General features: G+C 41.9%; 1 protein-coding gene across 4 annotated transcripts in view; it reads left to right on the plus strand.

Annotated features, from left to right (window-relative positions):
- ston2 (stonin 2) overlaps positions 1 to 12,730 on the plus strand; it is a 144,458-nt gene that overhangs the window by 123,059 nt on the left and 8,669 nt on the right. For 3 of the 4 annotated variants that reach the window (XM_068038578.1, XM_068038579.1, XM_068038580.1), the window contains one exon: positions 8,517 to 10,823. In XM_068038578.1, the coding sequence (XP_067894679.1) occupies positions 8,517 to 10,823 (2,307 nt within the window). Of the gene's footprint in view, positions 1 to 7,333; positions 7,713 to 8,516; positions 10,824 to 12,730 lie in introns of those variants that run through there. The other variant, XM_068038581.1, reaches the window with a different exon arrangement.

Here is a 12,730-nt window from a genome sequence, read left to right on the forward strand (position 1 = left end):
AAGACACATTGTACAGCGAGCTCGCCACTGGTACCAGACCCAACGCCGTCCATGTCTCCACTATAAAGACGTCTGCAAACGCGACATGAAATCCTGTGACATTGATCACAAGTCGTGGGAGTCAGTTGCCAGCGTTCGCCAGAGCTGGCGGGCAGCCATAAAGACAGGGCTAAAATGTGGCGAGTCGAAGAGACTTAGTAGTTGGCAGGAAAAAAGACAGAGGCGCAAGGGGAGAGCCAACTGTGCAACAGCCCCGACAAACAAATTTCTCTGCAGCACCTGTGGAAGAGCCTGTCGCTCTAGAATTGGCCTTTATAGCCACTCTAGGCGCTGCTTCACAAACCACTGACCACCTCCAGGCGCTTACCCATTGTCTCTCGAGATAAGGAGGCCCAAAAGAATACTGACACGTACAGCCACTGTAATCTCATGGGCCATTCTTAATATTTCTCTCTGGTACTGCTGCGGCATCACTAATTGGTGAACCACTCCTCATCCTCGGGTCTGTGAGGAGAACTCCACTTCCTCATCAGTACCTCATTTTTTAAATAGTAGCAGTCAGGGACTCTTCTTCAATTTCAGACTGGGCAGCCTGTGCTAACTCTCTCAATACTGGGTCAGCTTGCTGAGCCTCAGCTAGGGAAGATTCATTTAATTCATTCTCTGGGTCTTCTAACTTTCCAAAGAAAGTCTCAGACAGACGGCCCTCATGGTTATCTGCCTGCAATGCCAATTCAGTCTCCTCTGGGGGAGCTGGTTTGATCATGGCCTGATTCACTACACATTCAGGGACACTGCAGGGTACTGTCTCCTGCAGCTGCCCTGTCTCTCTGACCTCTTGCAGTGTCTCTTTCACTACTGGGGAAGCTACCACCTTTGTTCCCGCCAGATCATTACCTAGGAGCAGGTCAACCCTGTCCACAGGCAAACTAGGGGCAATCTCTACGGTCACTGGTCCCGAAACTAGGTTGCATTCCAAGTGCGCCCAGTGTAAAGGTACAGGCATATACTGCCCTCCAATACCATTCACCACCATTCTGGTCTTAACTGCACTCTCTGGGGGAATGGTCAGGCCTTTTCCCAGTAAAAGGCATCTGGTGGCCCCTGTGTCCCTGAGGATTACTATGGGCTTGCTTGCCCCACTCGAGGGGTATGGGGTTACACTCCCTTCAGACACAAAATTCTGATAACCTTCAGGAATCCTATTAAATTTTCCTGCACCTGCAGCAGTAGGCTTCCTGGGTCTTACTGCTACTTCAGTTAAAGCCACAGCTCTTCCTGCTGTGCTTTCCATCAGGGTCCCTTCCCCTTCACTGAGCGGGTGTGCCCTGATTAACCATACAGGCTTTCCCCATAGTTTCCAGCAGTCAGCTCTTCGATGACCTGCTTTAATACAATGGAAGCACACAGATTTCCGGCTCTCACTCCTACTTACAGTACTATCCTTTTTGGCTGGAGGAGGTCCTCCTGTGTCTGCTGCTTTTCCTTTTCTCCCATGACTGCTTGGACTTCTATCACCTTCCCACCCTTTGTCCTTTTTGGATTGGTGGGGGTGGCTAGGAATGGTTTTCTTCTGGGGCACTGACTTATAGATTAAAGCAAACTCATCAGCCAGAACTGCGGCTTGCCGAGCTCTCTGAACTTTCTGTTCCTCTACATATGTCTTTATGGAGAGTGGGAGAGAGGTTTTAAATTCCTCGAGCAAAGTTACCTCTCTGATATTTTCATAGCTGGGCTGTACTTTAAGAGCCCTCAGCCACTAGTCAAAAGCCAGCTGCTTATTTCTCTCAAACTCCAGTTTGCTTCTTGAGGGTTCTAAACTTTTGGTGAAAGGTTTCCAGTACCAACTCACATGCCCCAAGGGTAGCATTTTTTGTCGGTTCATAATTTGATGAGCTCTCATCTGGCAACAGGGAATAAACTTCATGGGCTTTTCCTGTTAGCTTGCTTTGTAGCAGGAGAGTCCAGGTCTCAGCTAGACACTTTAACTGCCTTGCAAGTATTTCAAAAGATACAAAAAATGCTTCCATGTCTCCCTCATTGAATTTTGGAATCAATTGGGAAAATTTTAACAATTCCATACCCAGCCCTAAATTCTGATCCTCCATAGTGGCCATGCTTTCACTGGGGTTACTCTGTTGCCCCCTAGTTAACTCAAGTCACCTCTGCTCGTTCTCTTCGCATTCCTTCTGGAGGCTCTTTCTCTCTCCTGTTTTCTCTTTCTCCTCTTTTTCTTCACGTTCCTTCTGAAAGGTTCTTTCTTTTTCTCTCACCTCTCTTTTTCTGTCTCCTGTCTTGCTTTTTCTTTCTCCTGTCTCTTTCTCTTTCCTCACGTTCCTTCTGGAAGGCTCTTTCTTTCTGTGTCTCATAACTCTCTATTTCTCTTTCCCTGTCTTCTACTTCAAGTTTCCTCTGTTCCAGTTGTATCTTTGCTAGTAGTACCCTGTCGGAGTCTATTTCCAACCCTGTTTCTGCTTCTTCAGATTCAAGGACAAAATGGCTGGCCACTAGTCTTAGCAGTTCAGACTTTCTAGCGTTGGCACGGACAATGATCCCACACTGCTCAGCCATTTTCCTCAACTCCTCCATAGACAGTGCTTTTAACTTATCCCAGGTTACTTCACCCTGGCTTGGGGAGTTACTTACTTCAGTCACAGACATGTTAGTATTCTAGCACACACAAGCACAAGAAAACCTGTATTGAAATCCTTTCTCTTTTTGATTGTGATCAATTTGACTTCCCCGTTCCAATTTCCTCGTTTGTGGATCAAATCTGGGACGCTAGCCGCCAAACTTCTGTTAGAATCGGGTGAGAAAGGGGTCTAGGGGTTCCCTCTCAGCCTTTGCCTGGTTTAGCCGTAACAGGGTTTAATTTTTAAAATACCATGTTGTTAGCTCCCCCTCAGTGAATTTTTGTTCACTGCTCTCCAATTGTAAGCAAGGAAATCAACCAGGATGATTTTCTTAGATTTGAACAAGAAAGGTGGAAGTTTATTCACCTTGAGCTCTAATTCGGTTAACGACTACGAATGCGCGACGTGACCACGCTAGCATGCATACGTGATAAACACACACGCAGATAGAGACAGAAAAGTAGAAAGAATAAAGGGGAAAGTTTGAGGCAATAGCTGGGATTTATTTACGGTCCTTTGGGTTTGATGTTGAGTCTTTGATTGCTGGTAAGTCTTGCCATTTTGTTGGGGCCCAGTGCATGCTTTAAACCTTGTTTCAATGTAGGAGTCTTTTCTGTCTTGAGGTTTAAGTGACTTCAGTGGATCCAGAGATTTGTGAGAGAGAGAGAGAGCTAGCCAGGGGAGAGGCTCTCTTCTTCCAAGTTCAGTTGCAATCTGACCCAAACTGTCCTGTGAGCAGTTCAAACAAAAACTTGGGCCAGCAGGTTAGTCATGTAACTAGCTGTTTTAACCAACTCCTGCGCTTGTGGATTCTCCATCTTAGCAGGTACCCTGGAATTCTGGCTTTCTTACACATTCAGTCTGGTGATCAAAATCCATTTGGGTTAATTGGATCAGGTAGCAGTTCTATTGTCTCTCTCGGCAACTGTCTCTCAGTATGCAAATTTTTCCAACCACTGAGGATCTCTTTAAACATGTAATTTCTTCATTCCAGCAACAGTTTAAAATTAATGTTCATTTGAATTATAACTTGCAGAACGATGTGGAATTTTAAATTGAAAATGTTTGCCCTGCTATGTACATTATAGTTTCTTTGAAAAAATATATTCTTGTAAGAAATTGATGTTTGCTTTTGAGATCTTGCTAAAGTAGATTTCATATTTCTGTGGGTGAGTAGTAGTGGTTACAAATGTCCTTGAGAAGTGGGGAGGGTGGTGACATTGAAGAAAAATTTAGTGCAGAGGAAGGGAAGTAGTAGCAACCTTGGAGAGGATCGCTCTTCAACAGGAAAAATAGTCGGCCAAGAATGACAATACCATGCAAGTCCCATTGAAAATAAATCTTTGTGCGCTACTTGTCACTGTACAGAACAATTGATATAAGGAGCTCTCTTGATGACTCAGTGGATAAATGGTGCGATTGGTATTGTACTGACTCATGTAGACCGAGGAGGTGAGGAAGGATGCTAGTTTTCATCCCAAGTCTGTTTTAATAGCTGTTCTAAGCCAGCACTATAGTTAGGCTGGCTTAGTGGATAAATGCACCATCTGGTATGGCACTAAATCAGATGAACCAAAAAGGGCCCCAGTTTTTATCCACATCTAAAATAAATTACAAATTACTATTACAGCATTCTAAGAATTAACCATAACTTAAATAAAATATCAAATCCTCAAGAACTCATGGGTACTTGTTTATGGCCACAGTAGCCTGCTTTAGTGATTTGACATGTATGATTTTTATAATCAAAATGCCAGTGAGCTATCCAATCCATTAAAATAGACCTGGATTCTTCATTTACGAAGGAAACGACTATCCGAGCAGCGTAAACCTCATTATGTAACAGTAGAATAGTGGAAAAGAGCTTTATTCATTTAAGACGTAACTTTCAGTGCACAGCAATAGCTGGATGAGACACAGGTGGCTGAATAAAAGCTAAGTAACTTAATGCTGTCTACTTTCTTGAATAGAGGACAAACTGTTATTATTTGTTTCTGCTATAGTAATTGTTACCAGGTTTCAGTAAAATGTGATAATGGCGTATGAAACTTTTGTTTATACCCATTTAATTTGTGAAAATGGCCAACACAAATATAAATTTGGTCTCCAAATTTGGATTGTCTGGGAATACCATTTTGATTTATGTCATACTAGGGTATTGATACAAATCTGTCACTGGTAGTGGGAGCAATTTTGAGCGAGTAGGCTGACTGTCACGTGAAATGCTTCTGTGCACAACATTAACGGGCCTTGGTTTAAATGCTATTTTTCCTATAAGATGAAAGTATCAGTTTACTAAATACGCCTGATGGCAAGTGTTCTCTTCATTTCATTGAGACTTAGTTCATTTTATGCAATTTTTGGACACAGATTCTAAGTGTAAAAGGAAAAATAATTAGTTTGTAATCACTGTTCATTCATGTACAAGTCACATAGTTTCAGTGGACTTCAGTTAAGTTTCAGGAACACAGTGTAAAAGTAGCAAATGGTACTGTTCCCAGCTTGTTTTTAAGTAGTGTGCATTCAAATATTGTAACGCTATGTTGTGATAAATCTAGTTTTTAGTTTGAAGAATCCTGAAGGAGCATGCTTGTTTTTCGTTTGATTCTAGAATCAAATTCTAAATTAAATGAACCTGCCATACTTATCAGTCCTTTTAGGACTGCAGTAGCATTTAACTCTTAACAAGTGACTGACTGACAGTTTTTTTGTACCTGAGGCACACTAGCTTATAGATGGGGTTTTAGAGTCATCAAGATAAAAAGGGGTTAACTGGTGAACGGTGAACTGTGCTAAGGAATAGTAGGATTACCACACGGCAAGTTTCTGATCTCAGCTAGTTTATCAATGGGATACTAGCTGTCTTTGTGATTGGGAACCTAAAGAGGAAAATAAATTATGAATAAAAATGGAAATAAAGTCATCCTGGCCAATATTTCACCCTCAATCAGCATCAGATTATAATTCTTCCATTGCTGTTTATGGGAACTTACTGTGTACAAATTAGTTGTTGCATTTCCTACATTACAACAGTGACTATATTTCGAGAAATGCACCATTGGCTGTAAAGTGCTTTAGGACATCCTGAGATAAAAGCAAAATACTGCAGATGCTGGAAATCTGAAATAAAAACAAGAAATGCTGGAAATACTCAGCAGGTCTGGCAGAATCTGTGGAGAGAGGTCAGTAACCCTTCATCAGAACTGGCAAATATTAGAAATGTAAAAGGTTTTAAGCGAGTAAAGCGGAGGTGGGGCAGGAGATAACAAAAAAAGGTGTTGTTGATAGGACAAGGTCACAGACAATAACTGACCAGAAGGTCATGGAGCAAAGGCAAACGGTATGTTAATGGTGTGGTGAAAGATAAAGCATTAGTACAGAGAGGGTGTTCATTGACAGAAAAATGAACAGCCCTGGCCCCAAGCATAAACATGAAAAAAGTGGGTAGGCACAGAAGAAATAAACTAAACAAACTAAAATAAACAAAAAAAAATAAAACGGAGGGCCCGTCGTGCTTTGAAATTATTGAACTCAATGTTCAGTCAGGCAGGCTGCAGTGTGCCTAATCGGTAAATGAGGTGCTGTTCCTCGAGCTTTTATTGATGTTCGCTGGAACACTGCAGCAATCCCAGGACAGAGATGTGGGCATGAGAGTGGGGGCGGGGGGGTTGCTGTTGAAATGGCCAGCAACCAGAAGCTCAGAATCATGCTTTTGGACTGAGTGGAGGTGTTCCGCAAAGCGGTCACCCAATCTGCGTTTGGTCTCCCCAATGTGGAGGAGACCACATTGTGACCAGCGAATACAGTATACTAAATTGAAAGAAGTACAAGTAAATTGCTGCTTCACCTGAAAGGAGTGTTTGGGGCCTCTTTCCTCACTATCTCATGCCCCTGCTTTACTTGCTTAAAACCTTTTACATTTCACGCGGGGGCTGATTTAAATAGAGGGGGCAGAGCGGCCGCCCCCGATGACATAGGGTGGGTGGCCGTCACGTCCCTGGCAACAGCGTCCGGTGCCACTGCCGTTTTAAAGAGCTTTAAGCCCTTAGCAGAGATTTAAATTATTAAAGGTACAGTATGTGTGATTTCTTTAATAGATAATTGAGATGGAGACCCTTCCCCAATCCCCCCAATGGTCATTTCATTGCCTGTTATTAACAAAACTTCCCTTATCCCCTACCCGAACATCTTCCACCCCCCGCTCCCCCAGCCCCACGAACCTTCTAACTTTTGCCCTTCAACCCCTTCCCATCATCCTCACAGCCAATAAAAAGTGTTTTCCCCACTCCCCCACCCCTCCTGACATGAAAATTTAATTCCTCCCCCTTCCCCACCAATGTCTCGCCTTGAAGGCGCGGGAGCTGCATTAGGCGGCCATAAAATCGGCTTGGAACGGCCACCACCTGCAGGTTAAGTTAATTTACATCTTATTGTTCATTTAATGATTTAGATGAAAGCCCAAGTGGCGGGGTGGGGGGGACTGCACTGAGGTCCCCCCTGCCACCAGTAATATGCGGGGGGCTCTTCTCAATGTCAGGGGTCGAGGCGGGCCTCTCCCCACTGGATTTTATAGGCCCTCTTGCCGTGACCCACGGCGTCGAGGGGCTCGTAAAATTTAGCCCATTGTGTCTGGATATGCGACCGTGTTCAAGAAGGTTTTTTTTTTACTTTGGACCCTTTAGAAAGCCAGTAAGTTGGACAAAGGGCAGGCATTTGAAATCTATGCTTTGACTTGCCTGGAGCAAGAGAGGAAGACCCAGAAAAGTGTTACCTCTCTCTGTAAAGGAATCCTACATCTCTTGAGAAGAAACCCTGCATCCAGTGTGGTTCCTGCTGCCTCCTGAGTTCTTAAGAAATCCTGAAATCTGAAGCACTCTTCTACTGCTAGACTGCTGCTGACCCAAACAGACCTGTTGCTACACCTTTGCTGAAAGAACTGTGTGGCGCCTGCTGCAGTTAAATTGCCATGGACGCCTACCCATTACAGACTGTTCATCAACCTCGCCTGGAGAGATTTTGAGTGGCATCCAACTATTCAACTTTGGCCACCTCACCATACCGAAAACATCCTACCAGAATGTGATAAACTCAATTATTTTTATTATTCCTTCTATTCCTAAGAAACCGCTGTAAACCAAAAATCCATTTTCCCCAGTTAACTATTTTTTATGTATGTGTGTGTGTGCGCATGAAAGAAATAAGGAGTTTTTCATATATATAGATTTAGTAGTTAAGACTTATTATTTCTTGTCTAACAAATAGTTAATGTTATTTAAAGAAACCTGGTTTGGTATGCTTTATTCTAGGGGTCAAATAAAGTGTTTAATTTGGCTATTCTTCAGTAGGTCAGAAACTATTTTTGATATGCTATGACCCGTGGAGTAGTGGGACTGAATTAACAGTGCATTACTCCCGCCTTGGTCATAATACTTGCTAGCACAATTCTTTTGCTTTAATACTATTTCAGCCTTCCCTACACATGTAACACATCAGACTTTACGGCATTTTTTAGCAAACTACTGCCAGGAATTTTCTTGCTAGGGTTTCAGGTGCCAGGGGTGGGTGGTGGAGTTGTGGAGTCGGCTGCCGTTACGTCGATGGAAAATCAGCAGAAAGTGCTCTGCCAATCTTCCACTGATGTTAGAGGCTGATCAGAAGAATCAACATGGAAATTCCCACTGTAACATGTACAAGAGGCTTGTACATCTTGTTTATCAATCTGATGAATAAATTACCTGAAGAAGCTCAACATATTTTGCCTTCAAATATGATCAACCTGCAGACATGGTCCCTTTCTAGCATTTTTTTTTTTTTATTTCTTTGTTTTAGCATTCACAGTTTTGTTTTTAACCCTTATTTTCAATGTTTGTTTCTCCTCTTCAGATACTGGCTCTTTTTATCATCACAATGGAACGTGCATGGAAACAATGAACAGACACCCTGATAACATGCAGCTGAATGGGTGCAGAATGTCAACGGCACGCTTTTCAGCCTGGGTGACATTTGATGATGATCCAGATCTTGTTTCACCAGTACAATCATCTCCTTTAAAACTGGGAATTTCTCAGTTTTGTACAGCTCAAGAAAAGGACAAGACCTTCCATGGGGCTCAAACTGGCATTGAAAAAACAGCATCAAAGAATAACCTTGTGGATTTTTCTGCTGAAGAGAAGAATGATACATTTGCACTAACTAGCCCTACTATAAACCCCTTTTCACCAGTTCGCACTACTAACCCTTTCTTGGATGAAGCTCTGCGTGATGTCCAGCCATCACCAATCAACCCATTTCGAGCATTCTTTGACCAAAATGAAAAGTCTGCCTTGGTGAATTCATTGGCGAACAAAACGCACATCTTTCAACAACAAAATGTACCTGACTCTCCATTTTCTGATGCAAATGTCAATTGTCAAAGGGATTCTATTATGTCACCCAGTCATTTTCCAGATCCTATTTCCCTCTGTTTTGGTGGAAGCCTAAATGATCAAAGGAATTCAGTTGTGTTCAGGAATTCTCCAGATCTGGCCTCTCCATTTCCTGCCGTAAATATGAATGATCAGAGGGATTCTGTTTTCATAAATTCACCAAATTCAATATCCTCATTTTCTGATGTAAAAATCAGCAATCAAAGGGATTCTATTATATTCAGCAATACTGAGGATCTGATTCCCCCATTTTCTGATGTGAAAACCAGTAATCAGAGGAATTCTGCTATATTCAGGAATTCGGCAGATACAATCTTGCAATTTCCTGCTGCAGATGTAAATGATGTAAAAATCAATAGTCAAAGGGATTCTATCATGTCATTTGGTTCTTCTCCAGACTCCCCATTTTCCAGTTCTCACATTAATGCTCAAAGGGATTCCATAATGTTCAGTAATGCTTTAAATCCCGCATTTACAGATGACTCAATGAACTGCAGCCCTCACCTTGAAGCTCTAACTCAGCTTAAGCAAATCCAAATTGTGGATCCAGATCAACTTGACAGCCCTACCTTACCCGATGACCCTTTGCACTCTCCAGAGACAGAAAGCTGCACATTTAACTTTAATCACCTGCAGCCGAAAGATGGCTGGCCAATGATGCTGAGAATACCAGAGAAAAAGAACATCATGTCATCAAGACACTGGGGACCTATATATGTCAAATTGCTGGATAATGCGTGTTTACAACTTTTTTATGAAAAGGGTCTTGAAAAGCCTTTTAGGGAGGTCCAACTTCTGCCCTGCCATGAGCTGTCTGAACTCAAACTCCAGAACTTTGATGAAAATGGAAAAATACACACTATAAGAATAGATCAAGTACTATACAGAGAAAAACGGAAATACCATCCCATGTCAACAGTAGTACAAGCACCAGTCAGGGTGCAGGTGATCAAATTGGGCACCACATGTTATGAAGATTATGTAAGTTTTATGACTACAGTTCAGGATATACTAATGAAACTACCAAGTGCCAGAGATGTTTGTGCCAGTTACTTTGAAGAAGAGATAACAGTGGAAGTACAGGATGAATTTAGAGGTATTGTGGCCAAAGCAGATAACAAGCTAGTCCAGCACTCTGTAGTCACTCACGTCAGTGTTCTGGCTTTTGTGTCTGGGATGCCAGATTGCAGGATAGGCTTCAATGATGTTCAAATGAAAGGAAATGAAGTTGTATCAAGGCATGATATTATTCCCACAACTACAACTAAGTGGATTAAAATGAGTGACTGCCAGTTCCACAAATGTGTTTGTGTTGATGAATTCAAAGACTCTAGATTAATTAAGTTTTTACCATTAGATGGTCATAGGTTTGAGTTAATGCGTTTCAGGACTACCTTTGGTGAGAAGACACTTCCTTTCTCCCTTAAAACCTTAGCTACTGTTAAAGGTGCCGAAGTGGAACTTCAGTCTTGGTTGGTGATGTCATCGGGGTTTGTGTCCAATCGGGACCAATTTGCAGCAACACCTTGTGAAAATGTGATGATTCGGTATCCAGTACCAACAGATTGGGTTAAGAACTTTCGACGAGAAGGTGTTTTGCGAGAAAAGTCCCTGAAAGCCAGAGTGAATCGGAGTGCTAGCTTTGGTAGTGGTAGCGTGTCTGGCTCTGAACCTGTAATGAGAGTAACATTGGGAAGTGCCAAGTATGAACATGCCTTTAAATCTATTGTATGGAGAATCAACAGACTCCCAGACAAAAATTCAGGTAAGTGCCAGTAGGGCTGTTTTGGATGTGCAGGAGCTCTTGTTGTAATATTTTGTCCTGACCAGTCTATTTCTTTTTACCAAAGTATGATGTTAGGTTATGACTGTACTATGAAGGAAAACGTTGAAAGTTACCAAGTAGGGAATTCTGTTTCCAGACCCAAGTTAAGTTTAGTAAAACTGGCTGACAAGTCGTGTATCAAATGAATTTATGACAATGTAATTGATACATTAATATATTGTAGTTTAAAAAAATCTTTTCATTTGCTTACTGGCAATCCAAAACTTGGAAATGTAATGAAAATGTAGTCCCTGTTGCAAGAGTTTTATATATCAGCTTGGGATGAATGAAATTGAAACATTTAATGATTTCTGTATCACTGGTCAGATTTGTACACAGGAACTTAATAGATTATTCAAAACTAAAAATGATCAGAGCTATATAACTATAATACTGTTAAGTGGAAATTGATCCTGTAAAGGATATTCTTCTCCAGATTGTTTCTACTTTATGCTGAAGAGAGTTGTTAAAGTACTGGAGTGTTTCATTATGCCTGTTGGGAATATGTAACTTTAAAGGCAAAGTTCTCTTATCATAGAAACATAGAACAGTACAGCACAGAGGGAGGCTATTTGGCCAATTGAACATGCTCTGGCTCTTTTGAAGAGCAGTTAGGCCCCTCATCTCAGCAATTTTCTCACCTTCAAGTATTTATCCAATTCCCTGCTGAAGGCAATTATTGAATCTGTATCCACCATCCTATCAGGCAGTGCTTTCGCAACCACTCATTACATGAAAATGTTTTTCCTCAAGTCGCCTCTGGTTCTTTTGCTAATCATCTTAAATCTGTGCCCTCTTCAGTATTTGGAAACAGTTTCTCTTTATTTATATATCTAAACCCTTCAAGGTTTTAAACATCTGTATCAAATCTCCTCTTAGCCTTCTCTGCTCTAAGGAGAGTAACTCTATCTTCTTCATTCTATCCATGTAACTGTAATCCCTCATGCCTAGAACTATTTCCTGTAAATCTCTTCTGTACCCTCTCCAAAGCCTTCACATCCTTCCTAAAGTGTAGTGCCCAAATGTGGAAACAATAATCCAGCTGGGGCAGAATTAGTGTTTTTCTATAAGTTTAGCATAACTTTCTGGTTTTTGTGCCCGGTGCCCCTGTTCATAAAGACCAGGATCCCACATGACAATCTTCAAAGATCACAAGCACCCCTAGGTCTTGTTGTTCTTGCATCCCCTTTAAAATTTAAAATTATCCCCGACTGCCTGATTCCACCTTGTAACATCAGCCATCTCCGCCAGTGACTCAGCCCATCTTCTGAAACCCTCATCCGTGCCTTTTTTATCTCTAGACTTGATTATTCCAACAAACTTGTGTCTGACCTCCCACGTCCTATCCTCCTTTAACTTGAGGTCATCTAAAACTCTACCTGTGTCTTAACTCGCACCAAATCCCATTCACCCATCACCCATGTGCTCACTGACCTACATTGGTTCCTGGTTAAGCAACGGCTCAATTTTAAAATTCTCATTCCTTGTTTTCAGATGGTCTTACCCCTATCTCTGAGTTCTCGTCCAGCCCTGTACCCCTCCCAGATATCTTTGCTGCTCCAGTTTGGCCTCTTGAACATCTTCAATTCTAATTGCTCTACCATTGGCAGCCATGCCTTAAGCTGCCAAGGTCCTAAGTTCTGGAATTCCCTCCCTACATCTCTTCACCTCTCTCTTCTTCTTTAAGGCACTCCTTAAAACCTACCTCTTCGACCAAGATTTTGGTCATCTGCCCTAATAGCTCCTTATGTAACTTGATGTCAAATTTTGTTTCATAGCACTCTTGTGATGTGCCTTGAGATGTTCTAGTGCATTAAAGGTGCTATATAAATATAAATTGTTACCAT

Source organism: Heterodontus francisci, chromosome 9 (assembly GCF_036365525.1).
Source record: "Heterodontus francisci isolate sHetFra1 chromosome 9, sHetFra1.hap1, whole genome shotgun sequence".
Taxonomy (NCBI): Eukaryota; Metazoa; Chordata; class Chondrichthyes; order Heterodontiformes; family Heterodontidae; genus Heterodontus; species Heterodontus francisci.